Source organism: Thermothelomyces thermophilus, chromosome 1 (assembly GCF_000226095.1).
Source record: "Thermothelomyces thermophilus ATCC 42464 chromosome 1, complete sequence".
NCBI classification, from domain to species: Eukaryota; Fungi; Ascomycota; class Sordariomycetes; order Sordariales; family Chaetomiaceae; genus Thermothelomyces; species Thermothelomyces thermophilus.
Window position 1 is genome coordinate 6,508,341 of NC_016472.1, and position 21,901 is coordinate 6,530,241.

A 21,901-nucleotide genomic window follows, 5' to 3' on the forward strand; every position below is an offset into this window, starting at 1 on the left:
GGTGTCGTTGTTTAGGATTGTTGATGAGTTGGCTTTGATCGTTGGGACACGACATCGAGTAAGCCGTACACACCGACCAGGCAGAGAGGACTGTACAACAATCGTGGGATTGATTGGGGTATACTTAAGGGTTGAGAACTATTATATCTCTGGTTGCACGCCCCTCCGGTCTCACCCCATGGCCACACCAGCAGCATGGCGGAGATGGTGTGCAGCTAAGAAACATCAGGTCACACCCCCAAATCTTGCCATCTCTGGACTGACGTAGTTACCTTAGCTGCTACTAGTCAGCCACATACTGCGCAGCGACCAGTAATCACCGAATCCTGTCCCTTTTTCAGCTTGGACCTTTGCTTGACCCTGCAAGGTACCACACCTTTTTGTCATCGCGGAGATCGGGTCACCGTTCGCCCAGGATATGGTCGTCAGGCACAAATAATCCTGGATGCGGGACCTGCATACTTACTATCATGTTCCCCTCCCCCTCCACTTCGTCCGGAGCCCCGTTCTGCCAGGACTTGTTAGCCTTCACCTCGCACACCAACACGGAGCCGTGCCCGTCTCGGCCAAATGCAACCGGCAACAGCCGATTGCCAGACCGAAAGTTCGTATTCCACGAGCCGATACATACCTGACTAGAAGGACATCGATCCCGCGTGATGTTGTGCGGCCTCCAGCCTACCTCGAGCAATCACCTCCACAGCTTCCTCCACGGTTTTCGGAGACACAGGAATTCTAGACAACACAGGAGCGACAGCAGCGAGCCTCTCGAGAACCAGAGCGAGATGCCTCGCCGCCACCAGCACCTCGCCAGCGTTGCCGGCTCGCCGGCCCGCCCATCGATCGATTCCACAAGCTCCCCCAGGACAGACTTGTCGATCGACTGGGATCCTCTACGGCTGCACCCGTCTCTTGCTCCGGCCCCGTCTGCGCCGCTCCGGGATGCCTTCAGCGAGAGCAGCTCCAGGCCGTACCTGCCACACGAGCTGCGGCTCGCCCGGTCCAGCCGAGCTGCTCACCAACCGCCGTCGTCTCCGCTACACGGCCGGAACCCGTCATCAGAAACGGTCATCTATGACGGCTTCAACTTTGGCTTCGACAACAGCGACAGCAACCGCAACCACAGCAGCAACAATAACAGCAACAACAGCAACTACCATCCCACCCCGGCCCTGACCAAGTTCACCAACGCCACCGCTCCTCACAGCGCCAGGAGGCGAGCTCCCTCGCTGACGCCCAGCGACGCCAGCAGCGAGTGCAGCTTGACCTTCAGCGGATCGTCGGCCGCGGACGACTCGTGGCCCGAAGAGGAGATTGGGCCCGGCGGCGGTCTCGGCCTCGCCCCTGCGCCCCCTCCCAGGCCCAGGCCACGGCCAAGACCGCGAACTTACGACGGCGGACCCGAAGACGCCGACTACTACTTCCGGCGCGGCGGGTGGAAGAGGCGAGGCATCGTCTTTGTCGACTCGGGCCCGACGCTCGCCGGGGAGGACGAGACGTTCGAGATTTGAACCATCTCTTGATTCTTTTATTTTATCTTACTCGATACCACTCTTTCGACCCTTCTTCTGTTGACTATTGTTATTCATTTTTCTTTATCGCTACAGCTGGCGAGCGTTTGCATTTGCATGGTACTACGGCCGGCGTTGAGGTCTCCACTACTACGGTTTCTTGGGGAGAGTGGGTTCTGGATCAGGGGGGCCTGGAGGTCTGGGTGGGACTTTGGGTTGCATGCATGGCTGCGGGAAGGAACACACTTGGATCAAGGCCCTTTTTTGCATCGGCATTCTCGGGGTTCTTTTGGTGGCGTTGCCGGAGTCATGGGCTGCATCACACTACAATACGATACCATGGGCAAAAAAAATAAATTGTCTTCTCTTTTTCACACACACTCTCGCTCTCTCTTTCAGGCTAGCCTCTTTAACGTTGCATGTATCAACCTACTTCCGAGAATTCGTGCAGCAGTTGGCGAAATACAAGCTCGGAACAGTTTTTTTGATCCGATCTGAATAAACCAAATTCGAAACAATCACCTCATGTGGTAACCTCTACTATACTCATCCCGATCGCCACCGGACGGAACCTCCGGCGTGTGTTCGCCTTACCTTTCTACCATTAATCAGCGCTACGAAGTTTGCTGCTCTTAAGACAAACATCCATGGCCAGGTCCAGACCCGGGGCTTTGGTCCCATCCGATCTCCGCGCAACCGGCTGGACCCCGCGGTAATTGCCGCTCTTTTCGGCGGCCAGATTGTCGCCGTGCTTGGCATTGCCAGAATCGGCCCAGGGTGAAATGGACCTACTATGTACGGATTAGTTAGAAACTCAACCCCACACTCAAATGTCACCTTAGCACGCTTCTTCCCTTTCCCATCAGCGCGCCGACAGGAAATGGTGGTATCACTCCACCTACACTATTTGTTGCGCATCTCTTTGCAGCTTTTCCTCAGCTCGTCACGGCAAGTCGTCACATCACAGCAGCTGGGAGGTCAAGTGGTTGCAATTAAGGGTCACGCGTGGCGGCGAGGAAATTGCGACCAGTGCCGGCTGATGACTCTTGCCTTGATTTTCCATTCTCCTTTAACACCGTCTCAGGTGATGGAACGCGATGGCAGCTCGTAAGGTCCTTCCTAAGCTTTTTGTTCACCGAGTCGATTGCAGGACATGTTTCCTCCACACCTCACCGCTCGACGTGCCGCCCGGCAGTGGTACTGTATGTACATGTTTCAGCCTTTTTATTCTGGAAGCTGGACACAAAGAAACGGGAAATGGGCCAATTGCCCTCAATTGTCGCACTCCAAAGCCTCCATGGCAGGCCCGACACCTTGCTCGGTTTTCCGCGTTTAGATCAAGCCACCACAACCAACACGCTGGGTCACCATTCATTGTCTTGCCGTGCCGCTTGGCTCCCCCACTCTACAGTGATGGAGTTGGACAATGAATACCTTAGTTACCTTTGGTACGGATTACGGTCCAGCATGATTTCCCTACTACATTGCCCGCCCAGTTCACTAGGCTCCTGCGCGGCCGAGATAATGACGAGGGGCGAGGGAAAAGGCCATGAATACACTACGGATGATAGTGTACGTACACTAAGGGACCTGATCCAAAGCAAAACTGTGCAGCCGAAGATCCTGATGCGGACCGAAGCAGCTGGCCAGTGCACACTAGCTTGACAGCCTCAGCGACCCACCAACGATGAGACCGAGTAATCGACCCACCGACTCCAGATTTCAACAAACCCTCGCCTCCTCTATTTAGCGAGAGACTAAACCTGTTCCTGTCTGCCGCGCAAACACCCCTCTCGCTACGAAGTAGTGTACTCTGTGATGGACATCCATCACCAATACACTACGGCACTAGTGCAATGATAGTGCGCACGACACCTGCAGGGACGCGGGGCTACGGTATTTGCAGTGAAACACAGCACACCGCAGGATATGGCCCAGTGGGTTAGGAGACGCACCCCGCGCTCGGGATGTCGAAAATGGAAAAAGCGATCCAAATTGTCGTCTCTAACCGCTGCGAATCAAGGAAAGAGTTGACGGGTGAACAGAGACATCACCAGAACCCCTCTGGCGCCGCAACCTTGATCAATGTGGTCAGTGCAAGACATGAGTTAGCTTCCTAACTATGTACGGAATAGTATAGTCCAGGGGACCTGTGACAGGTCAGGAATACCACAGGGGAAGCTCCCGCAACGAGATGAGAGCATGTAGGAAGCCGCGCATATATGTCATGCGTGTCTCGGGGCAACCGCGGGACCCCAGTTGTGAGATGTACTTCTTGGGAGATATCGGCGTTGCGTGATAGGTAGAGGGAGAGAAAGGGGAAAAGAGAAGCAGATAGGAGGAGGAGAGGAGGAGGAGGAGGTGGTGGTGGTGGTGGTGATGGTGGTGCAAGAAGGCCCAAGAGGAGGCAAAAAGCAACTCGCGGAATCCAGTTCACCCAGCTAACTATGGCGCCGTCCGCGCTCGATGGCCGGAAACTCGAAACCTAGCGGCACATCCCCTCCCCTCCCACCTTCGCTCGGGATTCCCAACTCCACCTCCGCCGTCAAGAGCCCCACCCCCACTCTTATCGAACCCTTCCCCCCCCATCGGACTCTTTCCCACCCACAAAGGCATGCCCCGGCGCCCTGGGCAAGGTGGTAGGTAGCCCATCCGCTCGTTAACCCCCCCGCCCCTCGTTCAGCGGCCGCGTCGCCTTGCTGACCAGCTACGGCGAGCAGTGAGCACGTATGTGTGTATTCGCGCTCCCGGCACCGTCAGTGGGCGCGGGTTAGGCGGCGGCGTGGAAAGAGGCGCGTCTGACTAGTCGGGCCGGAGCCCCGGGGCGCGCGCCGAGTTATGTACAGAATATGCTGCCACCGAAGGGGCGGCGAAGGGGGTAGGTCGGGCGAGCTGCCTTGGTGTTGTGCCTCTTGCGCATGTTTTTTGCCTTGCCGAAAATCCCCCCTTCGCTGACGTGCTGTGTGGATGGGTCTGAATTTCTGAAGTGCACGACATGTTTTGACAGCCCGAGCCGCCGATGGTTTGATAATCTTGGATTAGCAACACATTGCGCCCCGTGAATGACAAGGGACGCCAACTCCGCCTTGGTCAATTCCTTTCTTTGGGGCGTATCCTAAGTGGAAGCGACGCATCCGGGGAGTGACAACACCTCTCCCCTGCTTCACTCCATTCTAAGAACTGACTCCCGTGGTCGTCAGACACCGCGGTGTGGGACCACGCAGAAATCTAGACACAGATCGGTCGTGAGCCGGCAGAGTTCAAGAGGTCTGCGCATGCTTCATCAGGATACTTTCCATTGAGCCAGAGCTGTGCACTGGCTAGAAAGGAAAGGCCAACAACACCAAATATCCGGCTGCCTCCCTTGTCACCACTCCCTTGTCACCTAACCTTTCGAGCATCAGTCATCTCTCTTTTTTTCAACTTAGCTGAATTCAGCTGTCTCAGGAAGCGAAGTGGCGAACCAGGATATGTATATTTGTAATGATGTTTTCTTTTTCTCTATCCAGCCCCCAGACAGAGAATATCCTCGGCGGCAACCAGCGAGGCCAAGAACACTTCAACCGAGATTGACATCAAACGAGTCCGTCTCCCAGCCTACATCAGACGTAGCAGCTGGTGTTGGATCCCTAGAACCCTTGATACTCGACGTGGCCGGAGTCGGTCCGCCGAACGATGGCGCAGAGGGCGACGCGGTCGACGCCGCACACAACGCAGATCTGAGAGGGATCGCCGCCGGCTCCCTGAGTGTCCCGCTCTCCTCGGCCGACTCTGCGGCTTCCTCCTCCGGCCACTGCGTCGCAGGGAACGCGTCGACCGGCCGCCCGTCCCGCTTCCACACCAGGCCGTCCTTCATGACGAAGCTGACCTTCCGGAACGCCTTCGGGTCCTCTCTGGGGTCGGCGTCCAGGGCGACAATGTCGGCCCGGTTACCCTCGTCCCACCACCCGAACCGGAACCCGGAGGCGTCCCCGCCGCAGGCATGCCACCCGGTGTACGTACCGGCGACGAGCACGTCTTCCACCGGGATGCCGGCCTCGATCATGATCTCCATCTCCCTGCAGTTGCGGCCGTGGTTGAAGACGCCGGTGTCGGCCCCGGCCGCCAGCCTCACGCCCCGATCAAAGGCCTCCTTGACGGCCCTCTTGCAGCACTCAAACTTGTGCTCGTCGAACCCTTCCTCGGCCGTGCTAAGGGTGGGCACCCAGATGGTGCCCCTCCCCGCCATCTCGGCCACCATCTCGTCCCGGCACCGAGACGTGTCGGCGAAGATGTGCTCGACCGTGGTGACGCCAGCCCTGACTGCCATCAGCGCGGTGCTCGTCTCGGCGGCGTGGGCGGCCACGGGCACGTCGGCCAGCCTCGCCTCGGCGACGATGGCGTCCATCTCCTCCTGCGAGTAGAGCGGCAGCGCGGGGTTCCTCTCGCGGCGGTCGGGCGGGAACAGCAGGCGGCCGCCGGGGCCCTCGGTGTCGGGCGGGAAGCGCATCACGCGGCGGCGGTAGTCGGCGTAGAACTTGATGACGTCGGCGCCCTCGCCGACGCGCCTCCGGACGGCTGCGCGGACGGCCCAGACGCCGTCGGCCGGGTCCGAGGCACGCGGCAGGGTCAGGCCCACGGCGGACCCGCGGGCGAGGCGGTTCTCGGTGCGGATCTCGTAGCTGCCGTTCGAGGCGAGGGCCTCGGTGGCGACGAGCAGGCGCGGCCCGGGCGTCAGGCCGCGGTTGATGCAGTCGCGCAGGTTGGCGTCGGCGTTGCCCAGCGCCTCGGTGCCCAGGTCCCGGTACGTCGTGTACCCTGCCAGGAGGGCGGCGCGGGCGTGGTTGACCGCCCGCACGGTGCGCTCGACGGGGGACTCGTCGCGCATCTGGTGTGAGTGAAGACGTTCTCTAATTGGGTTGTGATCAGTCTGGTTCCAAGTAAGGATGGTGGAAAGGAGGATGGGGCGGGGGCCAAGCCGGTCCCCCCGGGTAAGGGGTAAGGGAGAATGGAGGAGGGGGAAGTACTTGTCTGAGTGCAGGAAGATGTGGGTGTGCGAGTCAACAAAGCCCGGGAGGACTACTTTGCCGCGGAGATCGATATCGTGCTCGGACAGAGGGCCCGGGAGATGGGAGCTGTCGCGTTGGTAAAGACGGGCAATGGCACCGGTTTTGGTGTTAACCTCAACCGAGACATTCTTCAGAAAGGACTTCTGGATGGGGTCGAAGAGGAGGGAGGTATGCACGGCGAGTGTCTCGCGAGAATTGGGATCATTGTTGGGAGGCATTGTCGACTCTCCCTCGGCGGAAACCTGTGCAACGGTCGAGGGAGACGAGGGAGGGATTGCCGGGTCGGGAATGGCTCTGGGTCTTGATTGAGTACCGGCACGCGAGGCGCCTTTTGACGAGGACCAGGAAAGGTCGGTGGCGGTCATGGTTGGACGTTTGGAGTTTGCTGCCCGCTTGGCGTTGTTGGTGACGTTGACAGGTATTCAACCAAAATTGCTTCCTTTGCTATAGGCCAGGAAAGCACACCCCGGCCGCAACGGCGACGTTGGCGGTGGTGCGCACCTTGATGGCCACCTGTTGGGGACCGGGAATTGGCCCCGCAGAGCTCTATCCGTGGTTGCCGTTGCCCTCACCGACTCAACGGTGCACCAACAGAGTACCAGCTCATTCAACCGAACTGATGGAAATGATCTCTTGTCATTTGGCACCAGAGTCATTTCATTACTTGGTAGATAGACAGATTCTCGTTCATGAATTTCATTACATCTTCTTGCCGGTCAGGCTCTGCCCCTTCTTCTTCATCAGCTCCTCATCCTCCGCTTGCAGCTCGGCATCGATCTGGGCGCCCTTTGAGGGCTCGTTTCCGTGCGCCTTGGCCTGTCCATTGAAAGTGATGCTGTCAGCTTTCTGTGCCCCGTTGCTGCTTACTTAGCGAGTGAAGGAGGACAGCACTCACCGGGAGCGTTGGGTCCTTCTTATGTCGCGACGTCTCGTGAGATTCCTCCTGCTGCTTCAACAACCCCTTTGATACTATTATCAGCCACAAGACCAGTCACTGAGAGACCGGGCCGGCCATGACTGTGTGCAGACACTTACCTCGGCGGCTGCCCGTTTCGAGAGTGATCTTTGATCCTCTGAGGGCGCATTGGTCAGTCACTGTCTGGGACCCCGGAGCCGGGGGTGAACTAGCACATACTCGAGTCGTTCTGCAGGTGCGAGTTTGCTGTCCCTTTGTTGCAACGAGTTCCCGACCCCGTCTCGGTGGCCTTTGGGTTGCGCTGGTCGCCAGCCTCGTAGACCTGCCGGTTTCCGACGTTTGACTGCATTATGATTTCTGAGGCGATGTACTCTCACTCTCAATCTGAAAAAATAAATAAATAAATAAATAAATAAATTGAATCGATTGCTGAATACTGGAGGACAGCTATCTTTGCCCAACACCATCCTTTTGTATCTCGCGAGATGCGAGAGCTCCCCTACTCTACGTCATCTCAATTCCTTTCCCCCCCTTCCCCCAGGCACAAGTGGAGAATGGAGCGGCAATCATGAACAGATGGACATCATACATGTTTCTAGAGATGCTTGTGCTGGCTGTGCCTTGCCAAGGAAGTTATGTAGACAATATGGCCCAGACAGATTAAAAGACTTTCTGTGCCTTATTCTGAAATGGTATATAGACATTTCACAAAGTGGCATGGTGGCTTGCAAGGCTTGGCAGTGAAGCAGTCACTCGGCCATCAAACTCTCAACCGAGCTAAAAGAAAAGAAGGGGATAAGAGGTTGATAGAGAACCGCTTTAACAACTCTTTAGCAACCATCTGAAAGAAGCAGCGCAATGCATAAATTGGTTCACATCCTGAAATTAAACGCCGGCACGGGTATAGAGTTTCGTCGTCGAGGCGCCGCAGCCTCCAAGTTCCATTGTTGTTGTAATAAGTGGAAAGAGGCTTCAGAACAAACTCGTAGCCAGCTCGCTGTGACTGAACCCAGCAGCAGGCAGAAACCGGACTGGCTGGGTGGAGCAATGTGGCCCAAGCTTCCTTGCCGGTTTGAACAGTGCTCGGAAGATGCCAGGCAGGTTGGACCTCACCTCGTAACTGCGCCGTGAACAAGGCAACCTCGAGAGGAGTGCATCGAAGCAGCGCCCCAAACACCATACCTAGAACTGCCCAAGTCCCTGGGAAAAAAATATAAAAGAGAAGTAGCATTGTTGCTCAAAGATGTTCCGATTTGTAAGGACCAAAAAAACATTTCATATCACACATCAACTGAGCCATTTCTTCATCATACAACAAAGCCAGTGTGTTTCCAGATTTGCTGACTCCGGTCCGACGTGGAAAACCACACATACAGCACAAAACGCTTGACATCATTACCCTATTCCATAAGGCGAGCTCGCCGGCCTCGGTGAGGCTGGCGGCAGCGCTGCGCCAAGCGTCGGCCGCCGCCTCGGAGACGTCGACCGAGGACCAGGCCAGCGACCACTCGGCGCAGTCGGCCGCGGTGCGGAGGCCCGAGTTCAAGCTCGAGATCACCGAGAGCCTGCCGACGGCTGACCAACTGCGCACCATTCTCGACTACGCCGGCAAGCAGCGCGTTGGCACCATCGTCAAGGGCGCCAGCGACGAGCAGGACGCGCTGAGGAAGTTCAAGGAGAACGTCGAGAATCTGCAGAGGCCGGTGGTATGTTCCAGCCTCTCTTCTATCTGCTTTCTTTCTTTCTTTTTTTTCTTCTTTTCTTCTTTTTTTTTCTCTCCTTTGCTCTCTGCCTATTCATTTTCATTGGCTCTGTTATTCCATTTGCGCCTCTCTTTCTTCCAATCTCCGTTGTGGCGGCTAATGATGCATTGTGCAGGTTGTCGACTGGAATAACGGCAAGGTCGCAGCCGGAGAGAACGAGTCGGAAATCTTGAAGATGCTCAACGACCTGCCGAAATAAGGCAGCCAGTCATGTACCACTGTTGTGAATGACCATTCTGCTTTCGTGGGTATCTCGTCTCTCATCCTCCTCCCTTTTAGGGCCTCTTTCTGTCCGCTGGAGAAGAGCTTGCTTCCTTTAATCCGCTGCTTCTCTCTCTTATCTCTTATCCCTCCTCATTGTACATTAACCTTTTGGTCGGTGCTCGTGGTGCTGCAAGAACTGTATGTTCTGTTGTTCTTGATGCAGAAGTGGCAAAAGGACGCGCGTTATTCTGCAAGAGGAGAGGTTGAGACTGTAATAGCGCCCTTGGGGCGCCGGAAGACGAGGACTGCATTGAGAATCCATTGGCCGATCGGAGTCGAGTGTTTCCTACTCGGCAGCGCGCCTGCTCACCCGGAATAGGAATGCTTGAAGAGTGTGGAATGGGGCTTCACCATGAGATAATCTCATGTCCATCGCATGCCGGCAATGCCAATGTCGGGGCGTGATCGAAGGTGCCCCCCCGTTGGTGAGGTTCTGCCAGGCCCGACTGGGTATGCTTTCGAGCCTGCACTCACTACCTTACTTGTTTTCTGCACCTTGACCTACTCTAGCCAAACTCCTCATTCATGAACAACACTAGGAAAAGCAGATCTGAGCTTACCTACAAAGCCTGGTTGTAGTAAACCCTTTTCAACCACAGCAAGCTGCAACTATTCTGCCCGGGGAGGTTGTTCCACATTCCCATCTCTCATTTCATCCCATCTTGTTCTCAATCTGCCCATCTGCCCATCCTCCCATTGCGCCCATTGGCATCTCTTCCCCCCTTCTTCTTCTTGTTCTTCTTCTTCTTCTTCCGCTCGTTTAGTCGCTCGCTTGGTCAACGAAATTCTACTCATAACCATTTCTGCTCGCTGTGGCCGAGGTGTTTCGAACACAAGATTGTCGGAATCGAGCCTCTACCATCGCTTTTGCCTCATTCCTGCTCTCCCATCAAACTTTCCGACGATACTTTCCGACGAAGGTAAGCTAGAGAAAAGAAAACGAGAAGGAGAGAAAAAAAAGAAGAAAGAGAGAAGCGCAAATAACATTCTCTGTGCCCCATCGTGGAAGCATTATCGCAGACATGCTCGCTAACCGCCCGCTCTCTCGTCCTACAGAGCTCTCGGGTCACTTGAGATGGCTCCTCCTGGTAGCGTTCGAGAGGTGCTGCTGCCTCATCAATCCAAAGTCGACTGGATCTGGGGCCTCGCAAAAAACGACATTGCGATCCCACAGCCCTTGATGGGTTTCTACTGGAACATGCCGCAGGATGCGCCTTGCATCCTCTCGCTCCCCAAAGCACGCCGCTGCTTCAAGCGCGGCGAGATCCCTCACGGCCGTCGTAGCGTGGCCTGGGACGACGGTTACGTCTGCGATGCGGCCGCTGCTCTTCGCGTCAGGCGTGGTCCTAAGATGAACACGCTCGTTCGGCCGAGGACGTGGGAGGACATGTACCAGTACTTTGACGCCGTCGATCTCTGGACCATGGGCGCCTGGAACCTCTGGCGGGTCGTCCATTTCGCATGCGACGAGAACGAAGGGGCCCCCGGCGAGCCGTCTTCCTCCAAGTTCGCCGCCTTTGAAGTCGTCGACGAGTGGGCATACGATTGGTGCACCCACGAGGAGCACCGCACTCGCCTAAGCGCGTGGGACGAGCGGTCCGATATCCTGTGCGTCCTGTCGCCGGCCGAGATCAACAATGTCTCGTGCTGCGGTGTCCAGGAGCTCTCGGCGCTCCGCGGGGCGCTCAGGTACTGGTCTCGTTTCTACAAGAACCAGTCCCGACAGGGGGACAACGGCCAGGGCGTCTCGGCCGTGTCGGCAAGCAGCAGCAGCTGTCAAGACGCTCAGGACTCGTCGCCTGCTCGCGCACTCGATGGTACGTACGAACTTTACCGGTTGGACTTCTTCTCCCCTCTTGTGTCGGCCCCTGAACTGGAAGCATATTATGGCGAAACCGAGATGGCTAACCGCGTCACAGATAATGACATCGCCCTCAGCAGGCCCGAGCCGAGCTCCATCGCGCCGACCAGCCGTCCGCGGCGCCGCTCCAGCTCGCTATCCCTGCCGCGCGCAAGCTCGCGCCGGGACGACGGCGAATATACCTACGTCGCGAACCCGGCCGTTGTCATTATGAATGGAACGACCGCCGCCAGGACGCACCAGCTGTCGTCCGGCTCTAGGCTGGCAGAAGCTCGCACGGGCGAGAAGCAGGGCAGGGGTCATAAGCATTCCAAATCCGGCCCGGCTCCCGCGGTTCGTCCGGCCCATTCGCTGGCAACGAGAGGCGCTGGCGTCGAGGGCCCAGGCCCCTCCCGGTTGCCGAGCAGCTCACAAAACCTATTCAGCCGGGCCAACGGTGCTTCTCGACAGCCGAACCAGCCGACCCAGCCGATCCCCGGCTCCGTCGAGGCCGGCATTGCCAACAGGACCGGCCACGACCCCCATCCACGCTCCCAGGGCTCCGGCCATCGTGCTCGCTGCCCCAATCACGGCCGCCGGAACCACGGCTCGGATTTCAGGTTTGCCCCCTGCTCTTGCCAGCAGTGCGTCGAGAAAGCGCGCAGCGTTCATATCGCACCCCTCGAGATAGGAGACATGTCCAACAGGGAGGCCCGGGCCGCCATCGCCGAGCACCTGAGTCAGTGGGGCCACGTGGAGGGCTGCGAGCTGAAGAAGTCCTACAGGGACAACTACTACGCCCTCGTCCGGTTCTCCAGCGAGGCCAGTGCTCACCTTGCCGTCCGCCGGTCGAAAGAGGATGTCCGCGGACACCCGAGGCTGGGATGCTTCACCATCTCCTACCCGCTGAGATCCAAGCACTTCAGGCCCGAACCCAGACCTCGACTGGGGAGCAGCGGAAGTCATCATTCCGCGGGCAACGGGAGCCCATCTTCGGGTGGCACCGGCAATCTCTCCTCGGCCCGGGACGGTGGGAGCCCTCGATACGGTGGTGGCTCTCAGGGCACACGGCAGTCGTTCTCACAAGAGCGGCAGTTGCAGCAGCGCTTCGGTCGCGGTTCACGCTCGCACCATCACCAACGGGCCGAGAGGGCACTCCTCTCCAGCATCAGGACGCCCCCCCGTCGGTCACTGAGCCACCAGTTCCCGGATCCGCCGCACCCGGCAGCCCCTGGGGCCAAGCGGTCGCACAGCATGATGCAGCCTGGTCAGCTCCAGCTCCAGCTCCAGTTCCAGTACCGGAACCAGAACCAGCATCGGCATTGGCCTTCATCGTCCGCCGGCACCTTCTCCGGCTCTCCCTCGTGTGAGAATGGACCCTGGTCCAGCCACCACTACCCTCGGGGAGCTCCTTCGTTCAACCCGCATCTCCCACCGCCGCCACTCCCGGGGCATTACGTACCACCACCTCCTTACCAGCCATTCTTCAGCAGCCCGTACCCACACCATCCCTGGCCGGACATGTCCATGCCACCCGCTGCGTCTTCGTACTATCCGCCCCTGCCCCCGCCTCCGCCCCCGCCTCCGCCGCACGCACAACACTATCCCGGTTCTGAGGAGGCGCGTCACCCCGGGTTTCACTGCGCCGCAAGGTCTCCGCAGCCGCCTCTTCCTCAACCGGCTTACGGCTGCGGCACTCAACCTCAGGGCCATTCCTCCCCAACCTTCTCCGCGCAGACAAAACCGCCTTCTGAAACAGAGGCATTTGGGAGCTACCCGATTTCATCCAACACCTCAACCCACTCGGCTCAGAGTTCTATCGCGAGCACAAGCGTCAAGGTCCGCCTGCCGGAGTTTCCCGAGGATAAGCACTTCCCGGACACCGTCCCTATCCTTCCGAGTCATAACAAGGTCAAGGAGGATAGTCCCGTCAGGCGGATCAATTTTGGTGATGTGTCTTCTTCCGAGATGGACACCGGGGGGCCCGCTCCCGTCACCGTCCCGGATCGTATCAGGGCGCGCCCGAACAGCTCTGTGAGGCGCATCACCTTTGGAGACTTTGGTCCCCCCGAGACGCCGGGGTCGACAACCGCTTCTCCCGCTGCTGCTGGGCGCTCAGAGTCCACGACGCCCACACCAGCAGCTGCTCCGGCACCCCCCAGCGCACCTCCCGCCGGCAGTGCAATGACATGCAGTGGCACTCAGGTCCTCACCTCGGACGACGACACCCGAGCGCCCAGAGGTCCCCACGCTGGGCGCACCCAGCAGCCGACTCCATCCACTCCAACCCAACAACAACAGTACATCAACGGATGCCGCGAACCCCACGTGAGCCACGAATCCAAGCCGGCCAACGCAGAGAACGATCATGAAAATGAAACGGGGTCTGAAGGGCAACTCGACAAACCTACCACACTCCCGTCTCGTCAGAACGTGGGGGACGTCAGGCTCGATCCCGAGTACAACGCCACCGTGATCCGCCGGCCGCCGCGCCATGGCCGCGTGTATTCTTCCTGGATAGGGGACGGATTCCCCCCTGTAGCTCAGCCGACCTATCCGGATGCTTCATCGCAGCCGCAAGCTGGAGGAATAAACGCCGCAACATGGCTGCAGGCACAGGATGAGACTTCGCCATCCCAGGCTTGGAACCCGGCCGTCGCACCTTTTGCGCCCGCCCCGCGACCTCAGCATTACCAGCATTACCGGCCTGGCGAGCCCTACATGTTGAAGCAAAAGGGCAAGAAGCGGAGAAACAAGTATAGGAACAAGTCCCGCCTCAGCTCCCAGACCGCAACTCGCTCGAGCACTCCCATCCCCGAGGCCGCGAACCACAACAACGCTCTTGCGCCCCAGGAGGCGGCCGCCGGCCCATCAGCCTTCGCCAACGGCGAGACGTCGGCCCGTTCGTCCCCGGGGCAGCACCAGGACACCACCATCCAGCCCCTTCTGCTTCAGAGCGGAGAGGACCACCAGCCCGTCGTACCCCAGCCGCAGCAGCAGACTCCGGGCGACGGCGGCATTGCCAACCACGTCGAGGAGGCGATTGACGGCGTGGAAACCCGCAACGGCATGCTGAAGCGGGACAGGAAGGGCAAAGGAAAGGCGGTACCGGCTACTTTGGAACGAGACAAGGACTACAACAATGACACCGGCAGCGGGGAGGCCTAGCAGGCCTCGCCATCTCGTGTGGCAGTTCAAGCCAGCAGCAAAGGCGGCGGCGATTGGCTGGATGAGCACGCCGCGGTGGGCAACGGCGGAGAGAGTAGCAGCAGCACAACGGGTAAAGGCTGGAAGAAGAGTGCCGGCCATGGCAGTGGTAGTGGTGGTGGCGGCAAGAGCTGGCACTGGGCCCGGAAGAAGGCGGCCGGTGACCAGAGCGGCGGCGAGAAGACGGCTCCTCCCCCGAGCGTCGGCGAGACAAGACAAGACGGCAACGCGGCGGAGAGAAAGAACGGCGCGGCTCACACCGTCAAGGAGCTCGCGCACGACACCGGCGAGGACATTACCGCCGCCGCCGCCGCCGCTTCCGAGGCCGAAACTGCCGACAAGACCGATACGACCAAGGACAACGAACCCGCCATCATTACCACTACCACCACCACCACCAACAACAACAACAACTACAACTACAACTACAACGCTGCGGCCTACGCCAAGAGAGCCGGCGCCGCAACCCGCCCGTCCGCATACCGCGCCAACGCGGGCGGCTCCCTCCGGATCCCCCGGCAGCGGCTCGCCATGCACGGCGGCAAGAAGCGACCGCCACCCGCGGCAAGGGGCGACGTGCGGGATCTCTTCAGGGACCACCACCGGGACCAAGAAGACGGCCGGGACCCGGAGGAGGAGAACCGGAATCGGGAGGACCAGGCGCAGCAGGAGTAGGGGTCTGACGAGCCTGCGGTGGCGCAAGGGACGGACGGGGAATCGGAGCTGTCGCTGCCGCTGCTGCTGCCGCCACCTCTGTTGCAGGAGCAGGAGGATCACGAGGAGGAGGATCACGAGGAACAGCAGGACAGAGACGCAGAAGCGGAAGCGGCGGCGGCGGCGGCGGCGGCTGTTATCACTGCTGCAGAGAAGAGCCGCGGCATTCCCGGAAAGAAGAAGAAGAAGAAGGGGACCAGCAAGAAAGGGAATAAAAAGAAGACGAAAGGCAAGAAGGGTAACAAGAAGAACAACCACAACAAGAAGAAGAAGAAGAAGAAGAGGCAACAAAAAGGAAAGAGAAAGGAACCGGCGAGCGACCTAGATGGCCAAGGCGAAGAGGGAGACATGAGGATCAAGAACTGGTTGGCCGAAACGCCGGGCGGGAAACCGCCAGCCCGTTTGCTCGTCGTAATGTTGTTCCTTTTGCTTACCGGTCTGGTCCAGATTGGCGCGTTGTGGGACTGGTTAGGGCCCGGAGGGCGAGCACAGGTGTCATTCCAATCTTGAAAAGACCGGGGTACCGGCAAAAGATGCGGTGTTTTTTTTTTTAATTTCTCTTTCTGGCTAGCATGCCTACTTCCAAGTGAGATTGGCATCGCCGAATCAACATATATCTGGCGTTGGGTTTTGGCGTTGGAGTTTTCGAGTTGGTGTCTCTTGTTGGTTTGGTGGTTGGGGTCACGACGCTATGCGCTGCGGAATGATGCTACCGAGGCTGGATGATCATGAGAGACCACGAAGGGGGGGAAGTTTATGACCGGATGTCTATAGATGGTGCTGTTGGAGTTTGAGAGTGGTTGGCCATGATTCCCGAGTGAGGTTTTCGATTGCTCTGCTCCGGAGTAGGGAGATTGGTCAGAGCTCTCTATTGGAGCACACGGCGAATGTATCTACAAGTATTCTTAATGCGGTTTGCCACATGGTATGGCGGAGGGCGATTTGTTTCCGTCGTCACCGTTCCGGGAACGCCAAGTGCCCCATCCCAGGGGTTGCAGCTTTACTATATTGTGCAAACTTTATTTATCCCTTTAAAACACACGCCAATTCAGCCTCGTTGAAACGCCATATTATGCCCCTTTCTTTCGTATTTACATCCTAGACATATAGACAAACAAATTCCCCCCTCTTGCTCGTCTTGCATCGAGGGCTCAACACTGCTGCTTTCATGACCGCATGGCCGCCTCCGCGGCTTGAGAATTTACAAGTTATGGCATTCCTCTCTTCTCGAGGAGGGAGATCTGGATCGGCCGCAACCAGACGCCGCACGCGGCTACCGTTGCCACTTTGCCAGCATAACTAGCCTCTTCATCACCACCCAACCGCTCATTACGCCCTGGCTAACCGTCACCTCCAGGGATGAGCAAAGCCCTACCGAGACGCGAACGCTCTGTCGCTTACATGACGGAGCACTCGCCCTCCTGCTGCTTCCCGATCTTGCTCCTGGATATCCTCTCTCGGGTGCGAGGGCCACTCTTGCCGGACCGCTTGAGGTCCTCTAATCGCTCTCTCGCCTTGGGGAAATCCTGGGCTGTCGCAGCGGCTGTCAGGATTGTTGCCCGGCTCGACCAAAACCCCGATATTTCGGGAAGTCATCAAAAAAAAGCGAGGAGGGGAAAAAAAAAAAAAAAGAGAGAGAGAGAGAGAGAGAGAAACTCACCAGCAGCTCTCCAGTACCACCTCTTCGCATCCTCCAGGTTCGCGGGCACGCCGATACCGACCTCGGTGAAGTAGCCCATCGCGTACTCGGCCTTGCTCAGGCCGGCCAGGGCGGCCTTCCTGGCCCACAGGTAGGCCTCGGTGTCGCTCTGCTGCAGGACGCCCTCGCTGCCGGTCAGGTACCAGCCCGAGAGGGCGAGCTCGCTCTGGTGCTCCTCCTGGACGGCGGCGCGGCTGTACCACATGATGGACAGGCGCGGGTCGATGGGGCAGCCGAGCAGGCCGTACTCGTAGGCGCAGCCGAGGCGGAACTGGCTGAACTTGTAGCCCAGCTCGGCGGCCTGCTTGAACAGCTGGAAGGCGTAGGCCTCGTCGCGCAGGATCACGTCGTTGGGCTCCGCGCTCTCGTACAGCAGCGCCAGCTCGTGCAGCGCGTGCGGGTTCTCGGGCGTGGCGCGCTCGGCCGCCCGCTTGAGCCAGCTGATGGCCTCGCGCGGGTTGCGCGGCTGCCCCAGCAGGCCCTTGAGCAGGATCATGCCCATCTTGTACATGGCCGGCGTGTCGCCGAGCGTCGCCGCCCGCTTGTACCACTGGATGGCCTTGAGCGGGTCCTTGCGCGTGCCGCCGCCCTCGTCGTTGCCGATCTCGCAGCACACGGCCGTGCGGTAGGCCGCCGCCGCGTGGCCCAGCTTGGCCGCCGACTGGTAGAGCGAGAAGGCGTGCGCGTTGTCGGGCTCGCCGAACAGGCCGCGCCCGAGGCAGTCGGCCAGGAAGAACATGGCGTCCGGGTTGTTGGCCTTCTCGAGCTTGCGGAGGATCTTCTGCGCGTCCACGAGGTAGCGTTCGCGGGACCGAGCGCGCGCTTTGGGGTCGGGGAGGTTAGGCACCAGCGCGTCCGACGCTTCGACCAGCCGCTTGGCCAGCCGGAGGGCCGTGGCTTGGTCCCCGGGGTCGTTCTTGACCGTGGCCCGAAGGTGCTCCAGTTCCTCGACGGTGACGGGTGGTTCCGCGGGCTGCGCCCCGGACCCGTTGGCCGCCTGATCAGGCGGCGGGCCTTGCTGGTAGCCCCCGGCGGGGGGACTGGTCGTATTGGCGCCGTAACCGCCGGGAGTACCACTGTAGTTCCTCACCGGCGGCGGCCGGTCGTTGAGGTTAACCACCGACCCGGGCATGTGCCCGGGACGAACGGGCGTGGGATGCGAGGGAAGGCTATCCGGGTTGTGGCCTGGTTGAGACGAAGGCTGCTGCACTCCGGGCCTGTAAGGCGCCGGACCTGGAGGCAATCCCTGGCCCGGAGCCGGGCCGGGCCCGGGCTCCTGGTGAGATTGTGGGCCGCCGGGCTGATGGGTGGGCAGCGGGGGGATGTCGCCGGCCATCTCGAACACGGCCGTCTGCGAGTTGCGCAAGTTGGGCTGAGACTTCGCCCGGGTCATCTCGGGGTGCCGGCCAGGACCGCGCTGGGCCAGCTCTTGCTGGATAGGCTGCATGTGCCGGTCTAACGAGTTCTTGGGGCGATGTGAGGGCATGGCATCGAAATCGGGGACGTCGGACGCGGCCGAGGGAGGGTTGTGGGCGGGATAGCCGTCATTGCCGCCGTAGTAGTCGTAGAGGTCGTCGACCGATGAAGGGCGGTCTTGACCGTAGCCCGAGTCATGCCCGGCTTCCTCTGGGCCATCCCGGCGTGCTTCTTGAGGCGGAGGGCCGTGGTTGTTTGGAGGATAGATCCTCGGCGGGGGCTGTCGCATTCCCTGCGCGGTGCTCGGTCGCTGCGGCACGCCGGGGCCGATAGGGCCCCTGTAAGGTGCGCTATCTGCCCGCATGAGAGGACCGGCCTGGCGCATGTCCATTTGATCTCCGGCCGGCATCGTCATGCTTCGAGGCGGAGGCCCGAAATTCTCCTCCTGGTAACCGCCCCCCTGCGGTCCATATCCGGGGACCGGAGGAGGGCCACGTCGCTGGTCGGGGTAGTCTTGCGGGTGGTACCCTTGCGGTGGGCCACGGGGAGGTCCCATCGGCCCGGGTCTCCCGTAGCCGTTTGGGGGAGGGCGCATGGGTCCTCTCTGCTGCTGCGGCGGACCGTTCGGTCCTCTCGGACCCGGCCGGTTTCCCGATATGTCCATACCTTCCAACTGCGCTACGATCTGCTGCTCCTGTTCCATATCTGACCTGCGCGGTGCGCCAGGAAACGAGGGGAAAGGGCCATTGAAGCCGGGATCGCCGCCGTTGCCTGGGCCAGGGCCAGCCATGGGCGGACCCCGACTTGCTGAGCTCATGTTAGCATAACCTCGTTGGTGAGGCTGGAGTGCCTAGACAGAATGCCAAACTCACCGCCGGGATCTGAGTGGGGAACCCTATCCCCTGGACCTGGCCGACCGCCACGGCCGGGAGGGGGAGGGCCTCGGCTGCCAGGGCCAGGAGGGTAACCGCCACCGCGAGGTGGATAAGGACCTCCCCGACCAGAACCGCTGGGGGGAGGCCTCATGGGGCCTTCTCTTCCACCCGGCATCGGTCGCCCGCCCCTTCCGGGCCCCGGGGGGCCGGGGTCGTAGTAGTCCTGCTGATAATAGTCTTGGTTGGGAGGAGGGCCTCCTCTTCCGTAGCCGCCGTCGTCGTACTGCCCGCCGTAGCCTTGATCGTAACCCTGGCCATATCCATTCCCATATCCGTCATAGCCGGGGTCATATCCGTCCTGATACTGGTCGTACTGCTGGGGCGGCGGTCCGTTGTATTGCCGCGGCGCTCCAGGGCCCGGGGGGTAATGTCGCTGCGGCGGAGGGCGCTGAGGACCCGGCCCTCCGCCGTATTGGCGCCCGCCACCAGCACCCCCATCGTATTGTCCGTTGTACGCCATAATGCCAGCGCTCCGTGCGGGTGTCGGTGCTGCCCTAGCTCCGAGACGTCTCCGAGAACCGGTCGCCGCAGCTGCAGATCGCGGCGCAATCGGGATCGTCCAAGAGCGCTGTCCTTGTGAGGTGAGCTCCTGAGCTGGTAGGTGAGCGCAATGCGTCTAGATAAGTCGCATGGCAAACGGCGCGTCTAGGCGAATTTAGGATGTCCGGTTCGAGTTGGCCGACCTGGACCCCGGTCTCGACAAATTCCGCCGAATGGTACGCGACAGCTGAGATGGAAGCGGTAGACGGCACACAAGGGACCGACAGCCGTGTGATTTGCGCAGCGCAACAGCACGAATGAAGGGTCGGGAGTCGTGATGGTGGTGGTTGTGATCGTTTATCGTTATCGTCGTGTTCGTCGTCGTTGTCGTCGTCGTCGCCGTCACTGTGATTGTCGAGGCGCGCTAATCGGGAGGTCAAGGCGCTGAGATTACGGAAAGAAGGGCGTGAAACAATCGGCTAGGCGCTAACTCTTAGCAGTTATTAACGGAGATGGTGAGATCGAAAAGGCATTGAAAAGTGCGGCAGTCAAAAGGGTCACAGCCCAGAGGCAAGGACTGCATTGTGCATTGTGCCTTGCTGGATCAGCTAAAAAGTCCGTTCTTCCGTTACAAGGGTCCATGGGCGCACCCCTCAGAATTGAATGGGGAGAATGGCGCGAGTGGGTTTGGGCAGCGCGGGGCCTGTTCCGGGGACCAGGGTTTGTTACACGAGCCAAGGGTCCGATACTCCGTACAGCCCTGTTTGAACATTGAAATACGGAATCCTGCGCCGAGTCATAGGCTGTGTTACGGAGTAGCCATGAGAGCGCCTTTTTCTCCTTGTCCATCAACAAGGACCATACCAGCAGAGAACGCATGGAGATCTAACTTTTTTTCGAGCCGGTAGTAAACTATGTTAGTATTGATGCTACCTGCCAAAGTTGGCATAGAATGAACAATTTTCTCTTTTGTTACCGACGATGTTTGATGCTGCTGTTCAGACCTCGTGCAACTGAAACGTGACTGCGCTGTCGGCTGGGCTGATATCCGAACAGTTGTGCGGAGTTACCCCTTATATGTATAACGTGCATAGTATGTATATATGTACGTACCTAAGTAGTGTCGGTAGGGTAGCAACAAGGCCCATACATAAACAAAACATTCAGGCCCAACAGCGGGAGAAGCTGCTGAACTATCCGAGATTATCACTGGGCTGACTTGCCCCGCGGAACACGGCAGACCTAATTCGTGTCTTTGCCCCATTTGCAAGAGGTTTTGTAGAGAAATTGCCGCTTCCCGTCTTTTGTACATTCACTGCACAGCTGAAAAAGGCCCAAGAGTTTCAAAGTGAGTTTCGAAGCTTTTTGTTGAACTGGCAGAGTTGCCCGACATGATGCGTATCAAAAGCTGTCCGCTGTTTGGCAGTGATTGGTTTTCTTCAGCCCCCGCGAATCTGGTACGCGCCGCTCTAAGACCTGGGACAGGGGAATACAGCAGCGCATCTGCCTGCAAGCCAGCGGCGCACGCAATGCTCTCACATCACGGAGTAGTTATGTCGACGCCAAACACGTAAGCCCCAGAGAGGACCAGGCCTTCAATACTGTTTTCATGATCGCCCTAGCCCGGCGTTTCAAGACACGTAACTATGTATCTGTGCCGATGCCTGGGTCCTTGTTTGCTCTTGGACTGGAGACACAACTTAGCCGGGTAGGGTCCTCAGCCGGCCGAACCTGGAATTCCGAGGAAGTCCCGATGCTCTCTCTCACGCTTGTTCGAGTCATGGGAAGGGAGTGCAAGGAAAGCCGCAGTTCACCCTCAGATTGAAACCTGTGTCAAATACTATAGGCGCACCACGCATCCTCTCCCGAGTCCCGAGACACGGCAGCCGTTAAAGACCCTGGATGCTCCGAGTTTAACGGGGATTACCGCGAGCTAGCGCGATTGACCTGTGAGGTAAAGTACCGAATGACCCGGGATCCACACCACCAAGCCGAACCAGTGTCTCCGTACCTTCCTGATGAATTCGGTGAGCCAGGTGTTGTCGGCTGCCCAAAAAAGTCAGTTCTGCGATACGCCGTAGCTTGGTTTCTGCCGCATCTGGCCGCCC

At 59.1% G+C, this 21,901-nt stretch overlaps 6 protein-coding genes across 6 annotated transcripts; 3 read left to right on the forward strand and 3 right to left on the reverse strand.

The window, feature by feature from the left end:
* The first annotated feature begins 529 nt into the window (after nt 1-529).
* MYCTH_2313903 (uncharacterized protein) lies at nt 530-2,031 on the forward strand. Its single transcript, XM_003659888.1, has one exon. It carries the CDS (start codon nt 660-662, stop codon nt 1,509-1,511), a length of 852 nt encoding a protein of 283 aa, XP_003659936.1. The 5' UTR covers nt 530-659; the 3' UTR covers nt 1,512-2,031.
* Nucleotides 2,032-4,221: 2,190 nt separating this feature from the next.
* Nucleotides 4,222-7,086, reverse strand: MYCTH_2297532 (uncharacterized protein). The gene is made up of 2 exons (XM_003659889.1): nt 6,518-7,086; nt 4,222-6,400 (listed from the first exon to the last, which is right to left on the reverse strand). The coding sequence occupies exons 1-2, from the start codon at nt 6,775-6,777 to the stop codon at nt 5,071-5,073; spliced, it is 1,590 nt and encodes a 529-aa protein (XP_003659937.1). The 5' UTR covers nt 6,778-7,086; the 3' UTR covers nt 4,222-5,070.
* A 172-nt stretch (nt 7,087-7,258) lies between these two features.
* MYCTH_2115472 (uncharacterized protein) lies at nt 7,259-7,824 on the reverse strand (the record flags this gene model as incomplete). Its single annotated transcript, XM_003659890.1, has 4 exons — nt 7,259-7,375; nt 7,455-7,508; nt 7,589-7,632; nt 7,695-7,824. The coding sequence occupies 4 exons, from the start codon at nt 7,822-7,824 to the stop codon at nt 7,259-7,261; spliced, it is 345 nt and encodes a 114-aa protein (XP_003659938.1).
* An 810-nt stretch (nt 7,825-8,634) lies between these two features.
* On the forward strand, nt 8,635-9,847 carry MYCTH_2076770 (uncharacterized protein). Its single transcript, XM_003659891.1, has 3 exons — nt 8,635-8,730; nt 8,852-9,181; nt 9,354-9,847. Exons 1-3 carry the CDS (start codon nt 8,719-8,721, stop codon nt 9,435-9,437), a joined length of 426 nt encoding a protein of 141 aa, XP_003659939.1. The 5' UTR covers nt 8,635-8,718; the 3' UTR covers nt 9,438-9,847.
* A 730-nt stretch (nt 9,848-10,577) lies between these two features.
* MYCTH_92091 (uncharacterized protein) lies at nt 10,578-15,773 on the forward strand (the record flags this gene model as incomplete). Its single annotated transcript, XM_003659892.1, has 3 exons — nt 10,578-14,447; nt 14,514-15,125; nt 15,312-15,773. 3 exons carry the CDS (start codon nt 10,578-10,580, stop codon nt 15,771-15,773), a joined length of 4,944 nt encoding a protein of 1,647 aa, XP_003659940.1.
* A 719-nt stretch (nt 15,774-16,492) lies between these two features.
* On the reverse strand, nt 16,493-19,318 carry MYCTH_2297538 (uncharacterized protein). The gene is made up of 3 exons (XM_003659893.1): nt 19,251-19,318; nt 16,924-19,181; nt 16,493-16,794 (listed from the first exon to the last, which is right to left on the reverse strand). Exons 2-3 carry the CDS (start codon nt 19,079-19,081, stop codon nt 16,661-16,663), a joined length of 2,292 nt encoding a protein of 763 aa, XP_003659941.1. The 5' UTR covers nt 19,082-19,181; nt 19,251-19,318; the 3' UTR covers nt 16,493-16,660.
* Nucleotides 19,319-21,901: the final 2,583 nt, after the last annotated feature.

What these genes read in the sequence shown, in the direction of transcription:
- MYCTH_2313903 (XM_003659888.1), top strand. Translation starts at nt 660, where the DNA reads ATGTTGTGCGGCCTCCAGCCTACCTCGAGCAATCACCTCCACAGCTTC.
- MYCTH_2297532 (XM_003659889.1), bottom strand. Translation starts at nt 6,777, where the DNA reads ATGCCTCCCAACAATGATCCCAATTCTCGCGAGACACTCGCCGTGCAT. An exon ending in ATCTTCCTGCACTCAGACAA is followed by an intron (nt 6,401 to 6,517) that starts GTACTTCCCCCT and finishes CAACCCAATTAG; the next exon opens with AGAACGTCTTCACTCACACC.
- MYCTH_2076770 (XM_003659891.1), top strand. An exon ending in AGAATCTGCAGAGGCCGGTG is followed by an intron (nt 9,182 to 9,353) that starts GTATGTTCCAGC and finishes TGCATTGTGCAG; the next exon opens with GTTGTCGACTGGAATAACGG.
- MYCTH_2297538 (XM_003659893.1), bottom strand. Translation starts at nt 19,081, where the DNA reads ATGGAACAGGAGCAGCAGATCGTAGCGCAGTTGGAAGGTATGGACATA. An exon ending in GTGGTACTGGAGAGCTGCTG is followed by an intron (nt 16,795 to 16,923) that starts GTGAGTTTCTCT and finishes CCGCTGCGACAG; the next exon opens with CCCAGGATTTCCCCAAGGCG.